We start from the raw sequence: 25,847 nt of genomic DNA on the forward strand, positions 1-25,847 counted from the left end.
TTGGTGTCCCTGTGACATTATCCATTCTGGGTAATGTCAGAACTATTAGTTTTGAAAGCTTCAGTTCATTCTCCTGCAGAGCTTATGATGTGAGTAAAGCCAGAAAGACAAAACACCTCATCAGGAAAGCACAGCAAAGACTGCAGGCAGTGTGCAGCAGAGGCAGGGTAAAATGGACCTAGACAGGGGACTATTTTGTGATTCTTCAGAAATGATAAATCAGTCATGCTCTCCCTCCTGACAGGAGGTGACACACTGGATAAGACAGATATACACGCTTTTAAACTCTTCTCCCCACCCCACCCCCCGTTGTTATTATTAATTTCCTCTGCTAAGTTATAAATGATTACTTCAGACATGCCATGGGTCACTTTATGACTGGCTACAAAAAAAGGAAATGAAAGACGAGGTTTGAAAGGGGACTGATAGGTGCTTATGACAAATATAGGTAAGGCAACAACCAGCATTTTCAGCGGAAAATTAAGAAAGAAGGATAGACTAAAAGTGAAGAAAAATGCCATCATGGATAAGCACAAAGCAATGAGACACAAATGTCCAAGCAGTCAGCAGTACTCTAAAGAAGTCCAATTTATGCTACCATAAAAGTTCATTTAGTTTACACCTTACCCATTGCAGACATCATTCCCAATTGTAGCATAGATAACTATGGCTGGATTGTCCAACAGCTGGTTTCTGGCCAAGCTAAAAGATAAATATGCACCTATATTAATGTGGAAATACGCTCTCAGTGTCTGAGTCACACACCGTGCTTGTGTGAGATCACATTTGGAAGTAGCCTGTGCTGATACAGACAGTGCTGAAACGACTACACTCCTATATTTGGGTTTTTCTTTTCACTATAGTTTTATATTTTAGTAAAGTGTCTTAAGCACATCTTTTTTCATCTCTCTTTTGCCCCTAGTGAACTGTAGTTTCATTGTGGGGCAAAGACATGAACCAAAATTTTTTTTTTAATTAGAGATGGGAGAGGAAGACAATGTTTGGCTGACAACTAAGTCTATGTGCACAATTGAACTCAAGATCAAATTAGGATGCGGTTTGAAGCTCAGTGCTAGAGGGCAAGGATTCTTTACTACTTTTTTTCCAGAGGAGAAAACAATAAAAATCCTTGGCATGTGAACTAAAGGAAACTAAACCTGACTGATCCATAGCCCACCTAAATTCATCTGAAAAGGAGAGTTGCTGCCTCTCACTATCCAGTAGATACACAGTTATATCCATGTGGAGATAACAGTGGACTTACCTATGTCTGTGTACATTGCTACACACAGTTAAGGGGACACAAAGCATAGATGTATGGAAAGGTTTAGTCTCTTCTCTAAGATCACTGGAAATGCCCCACTGGTTTTACTGAGCCAAGTTCAAGGCCCTGGACATGGTGACATCCACACTTTAAAATAGTTTTTCTTCTTTTTATTAATGTTTATAACAGAGAAGAAACAGCCATCACTTCAGAGCACAAGGGTCAAGGGAAGCTGTACTTCTTAGAACATAATTGTGGATAATATATTCCTTAAAGTGCCTGTGCTTTTTAGAATACTTGTGGATAGTATATTCCTTACAGGGCTTTGCATGTTTCTTTCAGAGAAGCAGAACTCTATCAATGCCTCTGTACCTTGAGTTAGCACTTGAATCCCATTAAACACTCACCTTTTTATTAAATAGAGGAGGTTTCCAGAAGAACCACCTGATCACACACAGTGGGAATAAGAGAATTAGTACAACATTGTTATAATGACAAAAAAAAAAACAACCAAAAAACCAACTAAAACCCAAAGTGCAAAACCCAAGTTAATTGGATATTTCCAAGAATGTAGAAGCACTAAAAATAGAAATGTAACAAGAAATCATCTCTGTAATACTTTTAGGTGCTGGCATTAAGAAGTAAAGTTAAATCCAGGGACTTGCTGCCTCTTACCTGAGTCCCACACTTCTGGCTGTATTAAATCAAATACTTTAAAGTGCAGGGTTGTTTTGATCTGGCTTTTAATCCAGATCTGGCAGCTTCTTCCCATCTGTTGAACATAGTAGTCTCTTGTAAACCAGCCAACCTGACTTGTCAACAGTTGTTCTACTTTTAACTTTCCCTATAAATTGCAAAGGAAACTGTTCTCACTCTTCTGAGAGTATGCGTCTCACAGCTATACCACATTGGGACTGATTCAGGTCCTAAACATAGACATCAAGTGCCATTTTTGACATCCCAGACTATCCGAGACACCTGCAGCAGGGTTGGAGATTCATCACAGGAGGCATGAGAGGTTGTGCACTTCTGGAAAGGCAGCTGAAGATGGGAAAGATACTGTAAAGCACCTTAAATAGCTGTAGACACCAACATTTGAGTTTCTGCATTGCTCTCCCCACAAGTGTCAGACTTACAAAAAGTAGTATTAGACCAGCTGCACTCCTCCCAAGAAGCTGTACATTTCAATGGATTGGATACAAATCCTTCCTACTTGAGGAAAAGAGCTGGCTACACCTAAGCATCTGTGTTCATTTATATTTTGAATGAGAAAGGCATTCCCATTTAGTGAAGTTTTTATGCATTAAACCTACTAGCAGGTCTTTAAAGGCTCTGCATATACATCCCCAGCACACAAATCAAACTCCATCACCTGCAGTATAAGAGTGTTAGCAAACAAGTAGCCAAAAAATACTTTAGGCTTTGTTCAAGATGAGACTAAGGCTGTGACTGCAAGAAGCTCACTGCACAGCAATGCAGAGAAACATACACTTCAGAGAAGCAGGCCCTACAGATAGTACTTGCTTTTATTTTGTAGTATCAGTCTCTCCTCTTTTCTCCCTCCTTCTCCTCTGGTATTACACTCCCTCTATTCTCAGCTCAGCTCTTTCCTGATCTCTTCTTTTTTCTGCATTGTGCTTCTGAAGCTTGCTTTGGGCAGCAAATCCCATCCTCCCCGCAGCTCTTGGGAGGAAACTTGTGGACAGAACATCATTAAATCCCTGCTAGATTGGTATGGGGGAAAGATCTAAGAGATAAACCCCTAAGGTAGTAATAATACACTTTGTATTTTAATAGTGGTGCCTTTGTTATTATCACTCACAGTGATGCCAACCACATGTATCAGGGAATCCTTTATGTTTTAAATAATCCAGTTCTTCCAAGCTAAAAATTAATATATCTGTCTGCTGCTTCTTTCCTGAGGGTTGCTGATTCAAAAATCCAGCCCGTCTGTTGAGAAGTTCTTTTCAGCAGGATAAGAGCCCCACGAAATCCTTAGAAAATATGGCTTGGAACATAACTACCAGCAGTTTATTTTTTTCTGTTTAATAGTCCTTCTTTCAGCTAGAGTGGAACACCCCCTCTTAAAGCCATTCTGTCACATGGCTCCCTGGACTGAGGCTGCAGTTCTAGCACAAATAAACAAGTGGGACCTCTAGAAATTAAAAATGTATTTATAAAAAAAAAACCAATAAGCTGGTTTAGGGTATGTATTAACTCCACAAGCATAGGTAGTTATAAGCAGCTCTGTGGAAAGCACTAACACAGTTACAAATCAAACCATCAAGAAAATGAAAGGGTTTTTAGAAAACAGTTTTCATGGGTAAATTGGGTCTTCAAGGAAGCTTTTGTGATACAGGATGCAATCTGTGATAAAAACATTCAAGATACAAAAAGAGATGAGGCAGTTACTCTTACACTTTTGAATGTCCTGGAAGCTCTCCCTGGATCTCTCCTGCCTTTCTTTTTGTTTCTTTCCAAATATTTTCACACCAGTGGGTTTTTTTAGTTTTGGTTGAGGAATCAAGGTTGGGTTTCCTTCTGCTTGTGAGCAACTCTGAATTTCATAAACCTTGGAATACTTGAGCTGCACTTCTATATTTTCTTGCACTCAAACCTTGCATGGCTGACAGGGAGCAGCACTAAAGTGCACTGAAAGAGCCTGGGTCTGGATAGAACCAAAAGTGCTGCGTGGGCAAGAAGGCTTATTGACTTCTAATCTTTTGCTCCCTTACGTTGTAAAAGCACTTGAAAATATAATGATGCAAAGAAAAAAGTATCTGGTTTTTCCCAAATGAACTTCAAGTGGAATAGACTTTCCAGGACAGATGAAGGAAAAAAAAAGAATTATTATTTCTTAACTGGTTTTGAAGCCAATGTGAGATAACTGGTGGTTGATGGCTCAGTGACCCATAGCACGTGTTAAAAAGGACTAATTTTTCTGGTCAAAGGCAAGAATCCCAAAGAGACAGATGAACCTAAAAAGGGCAAAGGAACATAAAATACCCATGCTTTGAAATAGCCTACATTATACAAGTATCTCATGCAAAACATGGATGACAATTGTAAGATTGTGCCGTAATTATTTAGAAAATCTGAGGGTATTCCCTTTTCCCGTGTTTATCTAACCAATTTCACTGTCAGGATGTTTCTATCAAAACAAGGGATCTTCAACAAGTGCTGGAGAACATTTAGAAGAATTTTCTAACTCCACACCTGGGCATTCATGCCAAGCCCTCACACCTGGAGATCCCACTCACCCAGTCAAAAACCAGAAATGGCACATAGCTTATCAACCTGTGTGAAGCTGCTGGAAGGAAACACAACAAAATGGTATTGAAAATAGTGAACCAACAAAAATTATCTGCAGAACACTGTTCAGCAAGTCACTCTGACAGAAAACATTGATTAGGACACTGAGGTGCTTGTTGTGCAATCACAAGCTGTACTTCCACAGTAGTGTCAGAATAGAACAGATTTGTTATGAATTATTAACTTATGTTTCATGTCCCATGCATTTTGTGGGATGCCTGGTGAGCAAAACTGGTCACCCAAAATGAATGTCAGCAATTCTGATACGAGTATATTCACAGGCCATGGGTAACATACTGAGCTGAGGGGTACCCTCCCTGGTCCTGTCCCTCAGCCAGATGCAGAGGAGGAAAGGGTCCACAATCTCTAGAGGATAATGGGATTTCTTAAGAAAGGGAAGGCAGAAATCCCACTATCACAGAGACTGAGGAAGCATTTCTCCAGAGTGAAGATGCATGTCCTGAGAAGGTCAGTGGGGAAAGTCCCTCCATGCTGAGGTCTGACACAATGCCATCCCTGGGCTCTACCTCTTGGCTGCACATCTTCCCCACCAGATCATCCTCTCTAGTGACTCATCCTCCCATTGCACACATGTGGGGCTGTGAAGCATCATTTTCAAAGGAAGGTTTAGTTGTCCCAGGTGAGGTTAGGTCAGGCTAGTGGCCAACTTTTTGCTTTATTGCCACTGAGAGCGGCTGTTTAAATCCTCCCATTCAGGGAAACTATTAAGCCAAATGAGGCAATAAAAGTGAACCTTTAGAGTGTAGTGTCAGTGTGATGATTTAGAGAAGACATCGAGGGAAGACATCCTGAGATTTTTCTCTCACTTGTAGTTTTTTCCCTTTTTTAAATTCCCTTCTCAATTTTCTTCAGAGTCTTTTGCCCTGTCACAGGCTCATCTCTTTTTATGTCCTGCAGGTGCCTGTAAGTGGAAAGGAGATATGTGGAGAGAAAAATGAACCATGCACACAGTGAGAGATTATTTAAAAAAAAAATCTACAAAGGAATTGGGAAAAGGAGGTGCAGGAACTACCACCCCCATTAATGCAAGGAGAACAGAAAAAGGTAATTAGGCTATCATGTACTGAGATGAACTGGATAGAAATGAGAAGAACCACTCACACCTAGTCATCCATGACCATCTAGTTTGGCCCTTTTTTTTATTCTTTCAGAAAGCACAGCTGGGGGACTGCAAGAGCCATCAACTTTAGTGCCCTGCATCTTACAGGCAAGAAAGTCAGAAACACCTGATTGATGACACCAAACACATTGTAAAACGCTTTCACAGAAGACTCAAAGCCTCAGGAGCACCAAGTGTGCCACAGGAAGTAGGAAGGCATATGAGAGGCATTGCCAGTGCCATTGGTGCTGGCACCAGAAGGCAATTTTTAAGGTGAAAATGCCCACCTGAGCCCAGAAGTGATTCTTGCATCATGCTACCTGTCTGTGCAACCTCTTCTGCCTGGTAAGATCAGGGAATCGGTAGAGCTGGAAGGGACCTCTGGAGATCATCCAGTCCAAGCCTCCTGCCAAGGCAGGGTCACCTAGAGCAGGTTACACAGGAACTTGTCCAGGTGGGTTTTGAATGTCTCCAGAAAGGGAGACTCCATGACCTCTCTGGGCAACCTTTTGCAGCGCTCTGCCACATTCAATGCAAAGAAATTCTTCCTCATGTTGAGGTGGAACTTCATGTGTTTTAGTTTATGGCTATTACTCCTTGTCCTGTCACTGGGCACCACTGAAAAGAGTCTGGCACCATCCTCTTGACGCTTGCCTTTGAGATATTTATATGTGTCTGTTTGTTGAAGGTAGGGCTGAGGCAGACCCTTTCTGACCCTAAATCTTGCAGAAATATTCCAAACATTTAACGAGTTTCTAAGTAGCTCTAGGGACAGCAGTGCTCCTCACTTGCAGCCAACATGAATCATCTGTTGGAGAGGAAGAGCATCCCATAAAGCCAAATTATCTACCCAAGGAGAATAAATTTTCCCAAGCTTCTGCAGCCAGTTTTCTGAAGCATGAAAATTAATTAAATACAATGGAAACACAAAGGGATAATCACAGCATAATCAAGTGTCTTTTAAACCTGCTGTTGGGAACATCACCTAATCCAAGACACAAAAGCTAACATCATAAACCTCAATTTCTAAGGAGGATTACTGTCACGTCTTCACACAACCTCTGACAAATTTAATTCAACTCTGTCTTGAAACAACTCAGGGTTTCTTGTTTGCCCTTATTCCTCTGTTTTGAGGGTTATTCTAGGTTTTTACTCCTTGTTAGTAACCTTTTTTTTTTTTTAAATTTCCTCTCCAAACAGAGGTAGGATTAATGAAAAGCCATGTTCTTGTACCAGAACTATCCTTCAGTTTAAACCATTCTTCCCACTCTGTGGTGTTTATACCTCAAAGGGATTCAAAACCATAACACCATTTAATTTTTGCTTTGCTGAAATGCCAGCGTGTCTTCAGAAGTCTCCATTGCCCTAATTCTCTCTAAAGCCCTTTTCTGTATCTATACCCACCCAAGTCAGTCCTCCCTAGACAAAAGGGGCTCAAATTCTGAGTTCTTATCAGTGGACTTATATGAGGAAGGACTGTCTCCCTGTCTCTAGAGAAAATGCCATGCATGATGCATCTTGCAACCTCCTTAGTCTCTTTCCAGTTGATCCTGTACTCCTGATGGTTTCTTGGAATTTCCCTTTGGACCCCAGTGCCTCTGTTCCTCCACCACCTCTGGCTGATGAGCCACTAGTTTACAGACAAATCTCATCACTAGTTCTGTCATAGACGTTTTGTACAATTGCATTTGCTGCAATTCCTGTCACTGCTATTCCCAAGTTCATCTAAATTATTCCTGTGTAAGGATGTGTCCTGCTCTAGGATGGTTAATACTTTGCAGTTTTGCATTATTCACAGAAGCTATCAAGCATGTACCCTGGTCTTTGCTCTAAGGTCACCACTCCAAATGTTAAGCTGCATTAGCCTCAGGAGAGATGCACAGGGGACATAGATTCTCTCTCAAACCCACTGCTCTTCCCTGCTTAGGTTTTTCTCTACCCACCTCTTATTTCTTGTAATAATCTTTCTCTTCTTCACTGCACACTGAGGTACCATGCAAAACACTTTCCTTAGTTCTAGGTAGGTCAGGTCTTCTGCATATTTATATGCATATATATATATATATATATGAAAGTTTTTTCACAGAAAGATGTTATGCCAGCCTCACAAAAATAATTAATTAAAGCATAACAGACTTCTTTCCTGTCTTTGTCCCACCAGTGCTTTGCTTGTGTCTTTGATTACTTATTTAAAATCTGTTGTAAGAGCACACTGAGATGAGCACCGTTGACCTTCCCAGTTTTGCAGGAGGATCTCTGCTTGCTGGCCCCCAAGGGATGTCTTAGGATGTCATGGACAGCCTTGCTATGAGACTGATGACTGTTTTGTGCTCACTGCCTGCTGGTGTGGCAGCCCTAGGAGTCCCCTGTGCTACCGTGGGGTGCAGTATAGGGCTCTCTCAGCATTCCCTGCAGGAGTATAGAGCAGAGGAATGCATGCAAGCAGGGACCATGCCACAGCCTCCAGAGTAGACGGACAATGGCCCTTTTATCTCTGTCACTACTAGTGACATCCCTCTAAATCCCTCATTTTGGCCCTAGTCAAAAAAAGGTCCATAGAGTTACAGTGGGGTACACTGGTTTTAATCCGGTGGAAATTCTTAGCGTGTTGATAAAAGGGATCAAGCCACACCCCTCCCTGCTCAGAGCAAGAAGAAAAGGTGCTGAGTTGAATAAGTTCTGTTCTCTATTTTTTCCATAAGAAATGCATGCAACTAGGAAGGGGTTTCTCTTTGTTTCTGAAAGATGGTCATTAATGCAGCATCAAGTATCAGCAGTAGCAATGTTAAAAAAAACAAAACAAAACAACAAAAAATGAAAAAAGTTAACATACCATTTTGGGAAATGTTTTGTAAGTCTCTGTGATTACAGCGATTTCTCTTGCGTAAACGCAGATACAGAGAGTCTGTCCAGCCTCTGAAACAAATTGAGAAAATGCAAACTGCTAAACTCATATGATACTGATGAAAATAAAGCTGATATTAAAAAAGAGATATGTTCTTGTTTCTGAACAACTTAGTACCCCAGTTATGTATATACTTCTATTTCATTATCTCTCCTTTTTTTGTGGTCATAAATCTTTTTAATCTTGAACAGAGTTGCCTAAAACGAAGCCAAGATATCTTTTCAGAAACTATAAATTGATGGAAAGTTTCTTTGACATTGTTCCATCCAGGAACAATGCTTTTATGCTGGTCTTTCAGATAATGTGTTTAAAAACCTTTTTGTTATACATCATTTATCAAAATAATCCTGTTGATTTTTCACAAATTGACTTTTCAATTGGTTGTTATGGAACAGTAAATAAAAGAGAAGAAATATTGGCAGGGAAATAATTTCCCAACAACATAAATCTTGGACAGATTAATCTGAAAGCTGGTTGTGCTTGATTGTGATTAGTTCTCTTCTTTACTTTGCACTGCTGAGAAAAATCAAAAAGCAAGTGAAAAGAATAACAGCCCAAAGGTTGATAAGAAGACCAAGCTCCCAGTCAGAAGTACCTGATCATCTCTATCTGGGCTGCTGATTTTGTGTTTGAACTGAGAAACCAAAGGAATCAGATAAATATCATGGCTTAACAACAGCAAACTTGGATGAAGACTAAGATACAGAAGGCAATAATAAGTTTTAAACCAGCAACAAGAAGTAACTACCTGCGTAGAAAAACCTCAGCCAGTCACCATGCAATGGGCCATGCAAGAAATGCTCAACCTCTTTGTTTTTCAACACAGTGGGCAGGCAGAGGAAGAGGAGCAAACACACCTCATTCAGAGGATATTAGTTAAAAAGTGGTATCCCTGTTTGCTTATCAGGGGGTGGGAAAGATGGACACAGACCACACTAGTTTGTATCTCTGCTTGGGCAGTCTTGAAGTAACTGGTATCCTCCCACTGCACAGTGCCAGCCAGTCTCCACCACACTTATTGTGGTGTGGGATTTTGAGCTACTTCTCTTAAAGATACCTTGAAGTCCCAGGCAGTTGTTTGATTTTTATTTCCTCCAGAAGTGAAAGAGATTAAAAACTGAACTCTGGACCAAGGTTTGTCACTGACAACTTTGGGGTCAGTTCTAATCTCTGATCATTTGTGGACTTCAGATTCTTTGGAGCCCAGACAAATGCCATGTATTGAGTGGCTGGACATTGTAACAGATTTTTAAAGGTCAGTTTTGCTATGGCTCCGATAGAGGAGGCTGCATAGATGTTTCCTGTTGGCTTGTCAAGTAGTAAACCTTCTTAAAGCAGACACTGTGTGAATGTAGCTGAGGCGGGGAGCCTGGATTTTTTACTGGGAGAAAAAAGGAAGCAAGAAGTGTATGGTGCAACAGATATTTTTCCTGGAAAAGAATATAATTCTGCCAACTTTTTAATTCTGTTGGTAGAGAGCCTCTTCAGGCTTGACTCATGCTTGGTTTGGCATTCAACTCTATTCCTGACCTATCTTACACAAATAAAATAAAAATTGTCTGAAATTCAGGTCCGACCAGGTGCTGTTGGTGATTGTACCGTACAGTTCTGGCAGGATTAAAAGGCCTCTTAATGCTGGCCAGACAGATGATTAATAAAATTATGATTTTTTTTTTTTTTTTTAGTTTAACAGTTAAAACTGCAGGCATTTCAAGTGTTTAGACTTTATTTTCCTTCCTTTTTGGCAGAGACTTCTTTTTTTTCCCATCTATCCCTACATCCTTCCCCATCCACATGAGCCAAGCTAACACAGCAAATTAGGTCACAGACTCTTCCAAATTCTTCTTTTGCTATTTCCCTCTAAATGTGTTAAAAAACAAAGGGCGGAGGGAGGAGAGAAAGATTTCCCCCTAAGGGGTTACCATTTATTCCACTGTTTCAGTAGCAGAAAGTAAATCTGAGGAAGAGGGAAAGATTAAAAAAAAGAAAAAGGAAATGCCGATTTTTGTTAGTTTCAGCAATGCTCCCCTTCTCTCTTCCCCAGAATTTTGTAAAGAACAAGATTTTCTTCTTCTAAATTTCAATTAGACCAGTTCTAAAACCTACCTCGAATTTCAGGAAGATCTGGTTATATACTTAAAATATTTTTTAAAAACCCTAAATCCAGTGTCAATCTTGATTTTAGAAAGGGCAGAAGCAGATCTGAATGTATTTTTTATCTTTCCTTTAAAGCACTGTCTTGTGAGTTTTTTTCCTTGCTGTGCTTTGATTGACATTGAGACTTGCTGTGACTTGGCCACCCTCCCTGCTGGTTGTCTTACCCGATAGTGGAATTCAGGAATCCAGTGATCTCTGAGAACTGGGGCCAGTCAAGCTCGTCACTGAAAGCCATTGGAAGATTAGCAAATGATTTCTGAAAGAGAAATTCTTAAATCAACACAGTTTTGCCCTCACAGACAAAAATCCTTTTAGCAAATTCGAACATTTCTTAGCCGGAGCATTAGCCCGGCAGCTGCAATTGTAAAGACAGCCAGTAGTGGTAATTATGTATGCATATACTTAAAAAGTTGACTCTTGTAAGGCAGACTTATCAAGAGATGGAGGAAGGAAAAGCAGAAGAGATATCTGAATTGCAACTTCTGGTACCCTTTAATTCTGGAGGAGTCCAAAACTCCTCCCGATATGGAGTACGTACTGCAGGCGCAGACCACCAAGGCAGCAGTTGTTTGCTCCAGCATCCATCCTGTTCAAAGGTGGGTCAACCTTGGGCACAGGAAGAAATGACGCTGTAATGTCCCCAGAGCATATGGCAGAAGTATAATGTCAAATTCACTCAAAGCTCTCCTGTTCTCTCCAGCAGAATGAGCTGCAAGCATCCGATCCCCTAAAAACCTCTGCCTGGTCCTCACTGCAAATTTTAGAGATGGCACTAAAGCAACAGAGTCAGAAAGGCCCCTGAGCATGGCAGGGACCAGGGAGAAAAACACATCATGTGACATAACCTTCCTGGGAGATACATACATCCTTTACCCTCCTCTGCTTTTGCTGATACTAGTCCCTAACATTTTTAAAGTGACTGTCTCTGTGAAAGCCTCTCTACAGATGCAAGCCATGTTGCACATTCAAAACACAGTGCCCTGTTCCTTTCCACTTTGATTTCTGAATGTCCCAAAAATCATGAAAGGTTAGAAAAACAGCCTTGATAAATTGTGCTACCTCAGAAGGACGAGAACATGGAGTAAATTTCCGGCATCTGTTAGTCTGGGGTGCGCTTGCAAAGACAAAAGTATAAATCCAGTGTGCTCATACAGGAAAAACTGCTGATAGAAAAGGTAATAACCAAAAGAAGGTCAAAACATAATACCAAAGAACTTACAGGCTAGTTTAATCCATATAATTTATTAGCTTCATTTTCTCTCCAAGCAATTGTGGGGTTTCCTTAAGACCTCACTGCTATAAACAACAAGCAGGTGGGTAATTCTTTATCCAGGAGGGTCAGATGTAACTGAGCAGCCACAGAAGAGCTAAATCTTGTGGTCACCACCAAGTTCTCATTCCCAGAAAATTATCATTTAGGCGAATGGGAGCTATACTTGGGTTGAGTATGCGTCTGTGGATTTTGACTGTAAGAGGATGGAGGGAGATGCAGGGAAAGAGGAAGAAAGGCAAATAAAGGGGGGTTGTGGGGGAAGAAATCCTGAAGCCAAGCTCTGAGCAGTCTAATGCACAGCAGATGCCAGCTTAAAGCATGTAACAGCAGATTTGACCTACTTACAGTATATCTACATTAGTTACAAAGGTGAAAATGGGATGTATTAATTATCTTTCAGTTTGTTCTCTCTTTTCTCTCTCTCACATATGTATGTGTCCTTGAATGTATCCGTATATACATACATACATAAAAATTATTAGTTTTTTTAGGGGTGGAGGGAACCTTCAAATCTGCCTTCTTCAAATCTGTTAGTTTTGTGTGCAAACAACCACTTAATCCAAGGGCACAGCTATGAGCAGAAGTGGAGAGATACAGTATGGCTTAGCCATTTGCAATATTTCCCTCCTCATAGTTTTGCATTAAAGATGAAAGAAATAGTCACTTAGCACAGAAAAAACCAACCCTGCAGATATGATCTCTTATAAGTCACAGCATATGAGAGATATATTATATCAGCATGTAATATAAAAAGAGGTAAAAATTATTAAATATTTTTAAAACAAATCCTTCTATGACCAATTCTCTCATTATTTCCTGTTGGCACTCAAAAACAATATCTTCATTGGACAAGTCCCAATAACTTTTAACTGTTTGGCTTTTTTTTCCCCTGCAAACTTAGTTCAAATATGAATTAGCCAGAACCTAATTGAGATGCAAATTGGTTTGGAAAGGAACATTTGAGCTCAAAATTATAGTTGTATTTGAAAACTGTATATACATTTAGCATTGACACTTTTCCAACAAAGCACTTAAGACCAGACTTTTGAAGATATTTCAGTTCCAAAGGGTGGAGATGAGTAGTTAATGGAAATTTCAGAAGAATGCTAGACCTTAAACTCTGCAGCAACATAGTTTGGAAAGTACAGTCTAACAGACTGTGTTTCTCTTAGTCTCGGATGCAAATGTGTCCTACTCTGGAGGTTAAACTATGTTGACCTTTAGCATAAAACTCTTTTGAGCACAGACTTGTCTAAATATCATTCTCTAGACTATTCTGGCTGAGAAACCTACTTCAGCCTACGCATCAGATTTTAGCAGAGAATCAGTAGAAAGTTATTCCAGCCTAGCTACAAATGCCATATTTTAGCCTCGAATGCTCTAGATGGGTCTCATTTCAATGAATATTCTCATCTCCTAGATGTGTCCTGCCTTGAAATACGGGGCAGCCAAAGCCGTGGCTGATGCTAAATGCACAAATGCCAAGCTGTGCTTAAACGGAAGAAGGTTCAGGGTTGCTATGGCAAGAGATTTTCAAAATCAGAACACAAAAGGGCACTGGAAACCTGACACTTATACAAGTCTGTAGAAATGTCAGTCCTGGAAATCCTGAAATCTTTGAAACACCCCTTAGTATTGTTCAAGTCCTTGTGATAGTATTAAGTACCATAGACAACTTTCTTATTCTAAATATACAAATAAGCAAACCTTAATGCCCTTGAGAAAAGCAAAATATATCTTTTTAAAAAGCACGAATAACATTTCTATTCTGTAAAGCTGCAAGGGGCAGAGGTTTGAAATTAGCAAAACTATAACCCTATTTCCTGCAAAATGCGGAACCTCAGTCATCACAGTACTAGCTGGGAGAAACTTGCCTGCATTTCAGTGGATTTAAAGGGAAGCTAGAGAATGTTTTTAATAAGAATTTCACATATCAAACTTCTGTTTTTTCTAGTGGTGCAAAAAAAAAAAAAGTCAGTAGGATAAGGGTTCAGGACATCCTGAATCCACATTTAAAGAAATTATGAATTCTGCTAATAGGAAATAAATACTATGAAACAGTTACTTTAATGAAACCTGAGAACCCTTTGAGTTTTTGGGCAAACAGATATTCACTGGACTATGGATAAATGCAGGATTTATTTTTCTCTTTATTCAGCATGAAAAAGAGATCCAACAGTTTTAAAATTCCTCTTTCTAGAAAGGGTATTATTTCCAGCACATTTGTAAATATATAGTGCTTTTATCTCAAAATAAAATTGTCTCTAAAATGAGAAATAAAAGTTATTTCTATTCCAAATCTGTAACAGAAAAATGCTGCATTTAGTAGCTATTTGGAAGTCAATTGCAAACAGATGGACAGAGCAGCAGGAGCATAATATCCATTGCTAGACACACCAGTGTTTTCAATATTAGCTTTCCACAAAAACTATCCACCTCCAAAAATCCTCACCAGCATTTCTTCTGCTTTACTAAACCTCATAAAGTGCACACCTACTGCATTACACTTCATTTTTAGTGTACAAATTTTCAGGTCAAAGGAATGAATATTCAGCTCAATTCTTATTGAACCTTTTGAAAGAAAAGTCTGGCAAAGCCAGAAGCTATTGACAAGCAGAAAGCCAAAATAAAGTTGACTCATCCCCTTCTTACAGCTGCATAATTCTCTTCCTGTAAGGTACCTGTGACTTCCCCTAGTGCTACATAGAGAAGAGTGAGGGAATATTTTTGTTGGTTTTGCTTGTTCGTTTGTTTTAACTGGAGAAATAACATGCCTGAGCTACAGCTTTCAAAGATGTGTCCACCTTATAATGGATATTTTCCACACCAAGTAATGCCTCCATATGCTCTTTGTGGGAAGAACATCTTCTGAGAGATATGATAACTGTATATGTGCCTGGCTCCTAGGTAAAGGCTTTGGAAATATCACTGAAAAACACATCTCCCCACTGTGATATAATACATGCTCAAGCTTGGTGACAGACAAAATGGGTGCCCATGGCTGCATCATTGTGGGCAGGCTGGTGCCCAGGTGCTTGCAAGTTTTCCCCCTCAAACCAGTCTCCTTGGTGGATGCAGGAACATGATTCAGATCTCCACGTTTGGTCAGGTGAAAGGAAACAGAAAGAGCAGGAACGGACTAGAGGACTTGATATGGGAAAAGTAAATGATGCAACTTGATGCATTCCATGACATGGGGCATGTAACCGAAGCATGTCCCTCTGCACTGGATTACACAGGGGGTTATTATCCCACTGCTAGGAGAGCAGTAAATTCCTAATTAGACCAGGAAATCCACAATCCAGTATACAACATCTTCCCAACAATGCTCTTCAATTCAGCGCCATGGGCATATGAATTCCAAAGTTGTTCAGCCCAAATGCTCATCTCATCACCCCTGTGTTAATCATCCAGCTACCCAAACAGCATCCTGAGCCTGCTTCAGTGAGGAAATTTCTCATTCGCATTCTCTTTCTTCCCTTACTCATCAAAACTAGTCCTTTGCACGGTAGAATATGTGCAGCATAATGAGGGAGAAACAGCATTTTGCAGAGTCTCTTAATGAAATTTTCAGCATCTCTCCTGAAAAATTATTTCTGCACATAATTATCTTTAAAACTGGAATTCACAGCCGCCACTGACGTGGTGCTGATTAACAGATGGGCCCACAGCATTGTTACCAAGTGTAAATTTCACTCTATACTTGTATATGTAAACACTTGTATATGTAAACATGTAAAAGGATAAATATAAATAAGAAATATGTGAAATGTATAAAGTATATAAAATGGATATGTAAAAATATAGAAAAACGTTAAAGTAATAAAATAGTACACTTAATAAATCTGAGTTAACAGGCACACAACCTTTTCCCTGTACCCATGATAAAAAAACCTCTACAGGGCAGGGGTGAGGAAGCCCTGTTTGGAATTCCATTAAGAGGTTTAAGATTCTACTGAAATGGAAATTAAAGCTTTGAACTGACTCTAATATTGACTGTAGATAAAACCATTTGGTAAACTAATATTTTTATACGTCTTATCAAAGAAATTTGGACAGAATCAAAGCAAATGTCTTCAGTTTGACAGTACAGGGGAACAACAGGTGCACAAAGCTGATGCCTTTTTCTTTCCTCCCCAAGCCTTAACTTCATATTCTTTCTGCGGTCTCAGGTTAAAGACGTTTTCCGTGAGATTAGTACATAGACTCTCTGCATTGTCTATGGTAACAAACCCATCCCTAGATGTGCTTAGAAAATCTCCTTGAGGAAAGTCTTGCACTGAAAAAGCAATGAAGCCTGTTAATTTGTTAATTAAACCTATATTTGCCAGTGGCATTTAATACAACACATCAAGAGACAACAGTATTGCGCCTTTGCAACCCCAAGGCAGTGGAATTGCTGCTATTGACATTCTACACAGAGAGAGCAAGACAGAGATGACAAGCGAGAGGAAGAGGCAGTGATAAAGTCTGAATTAGCTCAGAAATGTTTTTGCTGGCACTTTTGTGCTCAGGTGTCAACTTTCTTATCCGAGGTGAGCTCCAAATTAAATAACATTTTAATTTTGCAAGAGTTTAATCACAGAGAATAGTTTTTTAATATGATTGGGCTCTCTGTATCTCTACATTAATATTTAACTGCTGTATTTTTTCCACATTGGTAGGAAAGCTTGCAAATAGTCCTAGAACAGAATCTGCTCTTTCCTACCCCAAACTCCATGTACCACATACACCATGGTGGCTGTGCAGTGCACTACTGTAGAGCTCAGCTAGCTGTAGGAGGGCTGCATCTCCTGAAAGATGATTAGCTCAGCCTTGCTTTGCCCTGTGTAGCTGTAACCGATTTTCCCAAGTTCCTTTATGCTACCAATATACTGTGCCATACCCACGTCAGAGGTCTGTCTCACGCTGCCCAGCTCAGGGTACCCAGTATCTGAAGGTACACAAGAATATCTATACTATTCTCCTTTACTTTCCTCTGCTAGCTCCAGTAAGTGGTATTTTAATGCATCCCTTTCTTACTGGACTCAGAACATACACCACAAGAGACATCTGGGACTGGCTCAAGGCGGCACTGGATCTCCATGTGAAATCCAGGCTTCTTTTTTTTACTCTACTCATACACTGTATTTACCTTCTCCAATTCCAGTGACGTATTAACTCCTTTTATTTTATATGCTGTCAGTGGAGTGACTACAAAAGGACAGTGAGGGAACACATCTCTCTTAGCCCTCCCTGCCCCAGTGACGGACACCAGTTCTAACCTGGAGGCACTCTTTCTGCAAAGGAAAGTGACCCACTTCTCCTTTTCCAACCAGTCCTCAACTTTTCCCACACTCTGGCCAGATGGAGCTGATCACTGAAAGTGTATATTTGTTGAGCCTTACACAGAGAGCACCAGTTCTCTTCCCATGTAAGTTGTTCTACACCCATCAGACAGTAACAAGGAGCCACCAAAACTCACTTTGTCATCTGCACTCCAGCTCCCAGCCTTGAAGCTTCTACCTCAGCATGCTATTACCAGCCCTTGACCCATCCAGCTAGTGGACCAGAAAGCTTCAAGCAACAGAAATGCTTTCTAAATCTTCATTGTAGTGATAATATAATGCTCACATAGTCTAAAACTCTTCTTGCCTACATGGCTCTACTACCAGCATTACTGCGAGAATCATCATCACCATCAGTATTATTACCATCTTCATTAGACAAGGTAATCTCAATTATCATTAGTTCTAATTTATTATGTGCCTCATCAGCTCTGTCATCAGTGTCATTCATCTAATAGTTACTTATAAGCATTTAACAGAGAAAAACAACTGTTAATCTGCAACATTTAAATCAGCTCTGAGATCAAAAGTGAAAAAATACATGAAACTCTCAGACCTCCCACAGCACTGTAACTACCAACACTTTGGAATAAGAATTGTTCTCCAGAAAATGTCCATATCCTTCTACAGAGGCCAGTGGTTTTCACCAGGAAAGGTGGGCAATGATGATCTATCTGATCGCCTCTATGCAGCAGACATTTGTGCAGAGAAGGACAAGGAACAGTCCTCACTGACTAGGGAGTGACAACATTTCGGGATAGGAAACAACAGTGAAGGTCAAGAGCATACCTGCACATTTATCTCCACCCCACAATTGCAGTTTGCTGGAGTGATCTTTTCCTCTCAATTATTTCATTACATGTCAGTGAACTGCAACAGCCCAGGCTCAGCATAATTCACAGTCAGCTGCATTTTGATGTTGTTTGAAAATGGAAAATGCTGGGATACCACCCAAATATAGACATCAGTGTGGCCGTGATCTTTCATGGTCACAGAAACTCTTCCCTTAAGGACAAGTCTATTATAAATCCTTGGATGACCTTCAAATACCTGCGGATGTATTTGTTCAACAAAGCCTCAAAGCCTGAACGCTGGAGTTAACAGACCTATTTCATATATGCCACAGATGAGGGAAAACAACCCAGGGCATGTCATTTCAAAGCCAGATGCCTAAAACAGAAGTTCCCAAACCATCAGCAGGGTCACTTCTGCAACACTCGCACAGCAAGGAGCCATACCAGCAAGCCTGCTAATGGTAGGACTGATCCCACAGACAGTACAGGTCTCCTTGAGCCACAGGCATGTGCGTGGAAAGCCAGATGTCCTGGTTTGTGTTTCTGGCACAGCACTGGGCCACTGCAGCCAAACTCTTCCCTGACCCAATTGCACAGATGTCGGAGGACCGGCAGTAGCACAGGGCTGTTTTTTTATCTTCATAACAGCAGATGCAGGAGGGGACTGATACACGTGAACGCATAACTATAAATTCCATTGCAAGGAAGCATTTTGCACTTGTTTCCCATTGGCAACCTGCAGCACAGGGGACAAAGCAAATGGCAGCCAGTGGCACAGTGTTTTTGGCAACCTGAATGTGATTCCTCACCGCTGACATCTGCGTGACAGTCATCCACTCGGGAGGGATGTGGAAGTGAGCGCCGGCCGAGTCTCCCAACAGCACGACCCCTTGTGAGCCTGCACCTAATTAATGCATTTTATTAGTCACATGAGCAGAAAGAGCAAACTGAAAACGAGCATGGAGAGCGATGCTTAAAGAAGAACAGCCGTGGCAGCTGAGGGAGTCACAGGGTGACTGGCTATACCACTCTTCATGAGGCTTAAACGTTCAGACCCTGAAAGAGGATTTTCACTCCATCTGCAGCAAAAAATGTCTGGCAGGCATTTGCCATCAGCCATAAAGAAACAACCTGGAACTGGGCATGAAAAACAGGAAGAGGTCTTGCTAATCAGAAAAAATCCTAGTTATATTCAAATTGTATGTTATTTCAGCAGAGGTTCTGCTGTGCAGCCAATGTTTATTTTTACTATCCATAGAATATGCATTAAAAAGTACTTAAACATTTAGGGAAATCGGATTACTCAGAAAATTGCTCAAAGCTCCTTATAACAGAACTGGGTGGTGGATGTGCTACTCATATGAGTATTTCTGCTAGAATATCCTGTCTGGTTTATAATTAATGTTACTTAGCATTTGTAGATTGCCTTTCATCTAAAAATATTGAGAAGCCTTGCCAGGCAATGGTTCATTCCCTGATTTAAATGTAAGGTGAGGTGCGTGGCAACTGCAGTCAGGGCTGTTTTGTGAGGTTGTTATTTGTGTGATGTGTACACACAGGCACCCACCCACCTCGCAGTTAGGGAGATCAGCTGATGCCATCACCTCTCTAAGTCCTTCTCCGGAAAAGGATCAGCATGTATTTATGGCAATGAGTCAAACTGGACAAATGCTGATGTTAAACTGCTCCCCTAAATCCCCAGACCAATCCTCTGGGTTAGGCTTCAGGCTCCACAGAAGATGCAGAGGTGGTATCTCTGTTTGCTGCTGTCCCTGATCTACGTATTCAACTTTGTAACTGAACTTTTAACAGGAGATTACAGCAGCTGGTGTTTTTCACATTTCCTCTTTGCTCACCCTCAGGATTAAAAAAATCCAACAATTTTGCCATTTTGCCTTTCTCATGATGTTGTAAAGCTCATTAAAATGTCTTTCCCCTGCATTGTCAGTGACATTGTTTCTTGTATTAACTCTAAAGATTTACCTTTGCAGAATTTCTCCTCATAGGGAATTCCATCTTTCGGATCCACACCCTGTTGGAGGGGAGAGATGATAGTAGCTATCTAGCACCTGAAGAGTTGCAGTGCAAAACAGAGGCTGGGAATTTAGTTCTTCTTGAATGCTTGCCTGTAGGAAGCACTGCATCATAATAATGATGCTTTCCATTATATTATTTTAATATGTACATTTAAATTAATTATGATAATCATTATTTAAATAATCATAAGCATCAATAAACAAACTTCACTCATAACTGCTTCTCTTATTTCCTTAGTTTTTAATAAATGGTTCTATTATTTGGAATATCAAAGGCAGCAAAAAAATAAGAGTAATCCAAATCAGTTAATAAACCAAAATAAATAAAAAAGAAACATTTGCAGGCTATTTCAAAAGAAGGAAAAAAGAGAGGCAGCAATCAAGAAGGTGCAACTTCATTTACTTACCCATATGCCATTGCAGTTAGAGTCACTTTTCACATCCCAGTTATCAGGACTAAAAAAGAGTTACAAAGAGATAAACAGTGTTACAGAAAATAAAGCAAAAGGGGCTTTTGAGGAAATTGGATCTTTAGTGTCATTTTTCGCTAAGAATAAAAAGCAATTAGAAATTCCTTTCTGCATGGAAGGGTGGGGGTTTTCCTCCTTTGAATCCAGAAGAGGAATTTTTGCCAGCAAAATGCAATATTAATTTAAAGTTAATCCTGGAAGTTGCTGAATGAAACTTATCCTTTCAGTCTGTATCCTTTCAGCACTTAGCTGAAGTTGGTGGGGGTGATTCTTGGAAAAGACAGACCTTTTTCCCTGCCCTTTTAAGTGTTCACTGAAATCCACCAAGCCCCTCACTCCAAATTCAGTGCAGGGTAATGAGGATTTTCTTTGGCCCATAAAACAGTATGATTAGCGCAGGCCTCTCTTGCAGGAAAACTCCATATATTCAGTCTCTGAATATCCATCTATCCGGGACTCTGTAAGCCCATTTCTGCTGATGCAGGTCTGCTACCCAGGCCATACCCTTCATCTCAGTTTATCTGATCACAAACTGGTTAATATCTATGCTTTAAAATCAGTCCTGGTTAACAACTTCTTAGCAAAACCATGGTAGAGGAGAGCTGTGTTTTTGAAAAGGTAAAATAGCAAAAGCAACAGAGCAAGGCCAGACCAGTAGGACTGGCTGTGCTCTGTTCCAGGTCTCCATAAAAGTCCATGCTCAGGCAGCTGGGAGGTATGCACCCAGAAGGTATTCACGTAGAAGGGTACATATTTAGCCCTACATTTCCACAAACCATGAGGATTGGATGCTGGAGGTCAGCAGCCAGCCACGAGCACCACTGTTTCACACTCCCACCCTGCTGCTCCCTAAAATAGGTACAGCCTGCATTAGCTCAAGTGTAATAAGGTTTGTAAGACTCAGCAGCATGGTTTCCCTCCTCCCTCCACATTTGGTGTGTCTGACCAACTTTGGCTGCAGACACTTCAGAGAAAGGAAAGAAACCTGAGCACCACCCCTGCAAACGTGCCCCACCCCTAATCTTGATCATCCCCTCTTGTCTCTATCACACTGAAATCAAGCAACAAGCAGTGATGTGCTATCTCAGAATATGGCCAAAATAAAATCTTGAGCTCATTCTTCAAGAAGCCACAATCATTAGCAAGCCTTTAAAATAGTTAAAAGCTTTACCGTCTGCCAGGATACACGGTGGTGTTTTTGTCATTGCAGTCTCTGCCTCGCCAGTGATAGCCCCTCAATGTCTGAAGGCCAGGAGAAGCACACATATAGGACAGTCATTATTGCTCTTGCACTTTCAATTTAAAGTATCTAAAATGAGAATCTAACTAAAGGTGTAAGAATAAAACCCAGTAAACAGGTTGTATTCCGGAGTCCCTTTGCTAAGCTTTAATAAATGACACCTTGCATGCTTTGGTGCAGAAATAAGACAAGTTGGCAATTTTTTTTTTAATATGACTTTGCTTCACCTCTTATTAATTCAGTAAACAAACCACTCAGCAGCAGAGCAATTTGCTTCTGCAGGGAGCACAGCTTTATGTGTGCATCTCCCCAGGTGGCATAAATGAATGATTGCTTTTTCATCCAAGAAAAATCCCCACATTTTATGATAAAAACCCATCCATTCACTTTATTCCTATACCTATTTTCACATGAATGGATAAGGCTTTGCAGAAAGTAAGAGGAATCCCATAGACATCCTCATTATCAAGGGATTAGTGTATCAAAGGAAAGGCTTTGCTTACTGGGAAAGTACTAAATTTATCTCCATCAAAATCTTCAAAAGGCAGTTTATTTCTTATAACACTGTAAAAAACAAAAACAACAAACATAGTGTTAACATATGGAAGGGAACCTATTCAGAAAGTAAAAAACACAATGAAACATACAGAATAGATAATAACTGGCATGTCATTCACTGCTCCATATTCAGTTTTAGCTCTGTGCTTGTACTTCAGCAAAGCGATCCTGTCCAAAAGAACAAATTCTAATTTCTTTCAATACCTGCTGACCGAAATCTGGAGGTGAAGCTGATGGAAACCTGTATGGCTGCAATGTCAAACCTGCAGTCTCTAAAACAAACTAGGACATCAAATCTGTGGTAAAAGTGAGTATAATTTTTTTGGAAATAAATACTACACTCAACACTTGCAGGCCTTGCCAACCTGTCAGATACAAAATGCTAATGAAGGCCCTTCTCCCTGGGAAAGATCTGCAGAATGGATCTCATGCTGATGGAGACTAACTGCCTAATTACATTAACCTTTGAAAATTACATTTCTTGCTTTTTCTTTGTGACTTTTGTTTCCAGAAATCCCATAGGTTTTAGCAGTACCTGAAACAGGTATTAAAATGATAGTGTCAGCCCTGTGCCCCTTCCTTTTTAGCTTGGGCATGTGCTCGCTTTCACATGGTGCTGCCCAAGCATGGCATTTCTCTTTGGCTATGGGACACCGCTTAGCTCACCTATGTTGAGCAGCCTTTCATATTTAGCCCAGCAGGCAGCAATCTTAAAATGATATGCTAGTTAATCTTTCCTTGGAAAGTCTTTTCAAGTTTTTCCAAACTCTTGAGGTTGTAAGAGATGTTGGACCTGGCTGAGAGAGCAAATAGGTGCAATGGGTGTGGATTCCTCAAGCTGCAGAAGCATCAGGATAAGAAAAAATGTAGAGAAGAACTGGTGACATGCACCTGTGGGTGTGATTGTCAACCTTGTTGAGTCCGTAATCAATAATTCCGACGCACTGTTTGGGCTACTTCTCTGCAGTAAGGTTCAGTTGCAAGGAACTGGCACAAGTCTAGACCACTAAAAAAGTCCAATTGAGAAACATTTTTTGCAGCTATAGAGAGAGGAAAGTGAAAAACCAAAGAGAGTGAGAGAGAGCGCATGAGGGAGAGATCAGAAGAGTTGAACATATTTGATTCAACATATGATATACAATTTGATTCCTGCTTCCACTGTCTGAACTCACAGGGTTCCAACTCAGCTTATGTGTCCTGACTAACATTTCAAAGGCATTTGCAAGATATTTCATGTCAATCAACCCATTCCCAACAAACTCCTGATATTTGCAGTTTCAATTAAATGAGCAGAAATAGTTGAGTTAGGTGAATAGGTGCCAAGTTAGTCTTGGCAGTTGACTCAGTCAAATATACAGTTTATAATACTGATGTAGATTTGCTTGACTCTTCCTCCAAGTCATTGGACTACATTTACAAATATGCTTTAGGAGTAATATCCCAGCTCACGTCCTTGGTCTTTCTCAGAAACTGATTCAAAGTCAGTACTGCCATGAATGGTTTTTCTTGTCTTGAGATTCTTCTACACTTCACAACTGACATTAAATTCATGTTCCTCACAGAGTTATATGGGTACTGGTGGCCTTCCTGTGCTGAGCCATGGGCACCACAACTGGGTGAACAAATGAAATGGAGAAGTCTCTTGGGCTCAGGAAATCTCAACAGAAAGGTGGCTCCCTTTTGGAAATGTCACACATGTGAGTGTGTCACATATTTGACCTCTGGGACATGCTGAAAAAAAGCAAATAATTTAAGTACTGAAAAAATCACAGGGATCCCTAGGAGGAAACTTACTTGCCTGATTTCTCTGCAACCTCCCTCTATACTACCTAGACAGTGGTTTTATGAAGGAAACCAACATAAGTAAAGTGTGGGAAGCTTTGTTAACTAAGGATGACTTTTGAAAGAAGCAAATGTACCATAATCTGTTTGTGGTTAAGGACTGAAATTTTATACATACTATTTCATCTTCTCACACAGGTTAGCCAGAAGAGGAAATGTACAAATACTTGAGAACCCCATGAAGCTTTTCTGGAGAGGAAGAAAAATAAAAAAGAGATGGGTGCATTAGTTCACAGAGGTGGTGTACCTTAGGATATTCAGTGTCAGTAAATTACAGAGCTAAACCACGTATTTTCCGCCTAGAAGCATCTAAAAACTCTAGTGATGCCATTAAGGATGCTACATGCCAGAATATTTAGACAAATCAACTACTCCTGCTTTCAAAGACCTATAAACTAAAAAGGAACAAAAAGTTCCTGTGAAAATGTCTCCTCTCAAGTACCAAACTTACTTTCTCATTCTTTGAAAAAATTACTGTTATCATGTTTGATAAATTTCATGGTATCTGACAGAATGCGAAAATGTTGTGAGCCATGAGGTTTGTTTCTACATGCTCAGGGAGGAGTGGATAGGCCAACAACCCCAAAGAGAGGAGAAATAGGACGATCCAGAACACGCAGAGAATACCTTTGAATTTTTAATGAGATTTTACCTGGAAATCTCATAACTATATTTTATCTTGGCCAGACCTGGAAGCTGTAAAAGACAGCTGCTGCTGGAAAAACTCTTTCAGCATTAGTAGACCACTGCCAGGGGCCAATCCAGTTCATGTTCCAGTTAGCCAGGAAGTTTCAGAAGCTGAAAGAGACTTTCCTAATGAACTGAAATATTGCACTGCATTGGCAGTGAATCCCACAAACACTGCTCATGTGGCTTCACTGTAAGTTCAGGTGGTCTTTAAACACTGAGGGTGCTCAAGTGGTCTATAAATAGAGAGGGCTAGTCTAATTAACTGTATTCACTAAGGCTACATTTATCATGTAAATATGGAGCAGATGGGCATAATCAGAACTTGATGCAAAGAAGGGTAATTATTTATATAGACATAGTACTTAAAAGCTCTGTCCTTGGACCAACTGCCTCGTGTTACATACTTTATATACACAGAGAAAAAGAGTAAGATAGTCCTCGCCCTAAAGACATTACAATTAAACCCAATGTAAAACAGAAGGTAAAGGCTGGATACAACTCAGGAGAGGACAATGAAAGGTTATTACTCACCATTAGGGGCAGTAACCGCAGTGTATAAAGCTCTGAGTGACAGAGGAGAACCTTGAGGTAGCATTGCAGGGCAGAGAACCAGTGGACCATGGTGTGTAGGGTATTGCCTTACAGTTCCAGGAAAGGTGTTTGCTTGCACAGGTAACAAGGGGTGATGGAGATAAGGGTATCACACCGCCCAGAGCAGGAGGTCAGCCACAGCAATGTGTCACAGTCAGGATCTCAATGTGGAGAGGAGGGCTGGGGTAGTGAAGAGGGGATAGAGCCCCTAGTGCAAAGATTGTAGTCAAAATTTGCAGTGGCGGCTGAAATGACCAAACAGCAAGAT

The 25,847-nt window shown here is 40.4% G+C and overlaps 1 protein-coding gene across 1 annotated transcript in view; it reads right to left on the reverse strand.

Moving 5' to 3' along the window:
* Positions 1-25,847, reverse strand: part of AOAH (acyloxyacyl hydrolase) — an 81,462-nt gene that overhangs the window by 22,908 nt on the left and 32,707 nt on the right. Inside the window, exons 7-16 of the mRNA XM_027729111.2 lie at positions 24,417-24,487; positions 22,402-22,462; positions 21,830-21,900; positions 20,596-20,644; positions 20,136-20,184; positions 18,962-19,056; positions 10,923-11,014; positions 8,530-8,612; positions 1,672-1,708; positions 628-702 (exon numbers count right to left, since the gene is read on the reverse strand). Of these exons, the coding sequence (XP_027584912.2) occupies positions 628-702; positions 1,672-1,708; positions 8,530-8,612; positions 10,923-11,014; positions 18,962-19,056; positions 20,136-20,184; positions 20,596-20,644; positions 21,830-21,900; positions 22,402-22,462; positions 24,417-24,487 (683 nt within the window). The remainder of the gene's footprint in view (positions 1-627; positions 703-1,671; positions 1,709-8,529; positions 8,613-10,922; positions 11,015-18,961; positions 19,057-20,135; positions 20,185-20,595; positions 20,645-21,829; positions 21,901-22,401; positions 22,463-24,416; positions 24,488-25,847) is intronic.

Source organism: Pipra filicauda, unplaced genomic scaffold (genome assembly GCF_003945595.2).
Source record: "Pipra filicauda isolate LSUMZ 115617 unplaced genomic scaffold, ASM394559v2 scaffold233_size1220752_pilon, whole genome shotgun sequence".
Taxonomy (NCBI): domain Eukaryota; kingdom Metazoa; phylum Chordata; class Aves; order Passeriformes; family Pipridae; genus Pipra; species Pipra filicauda.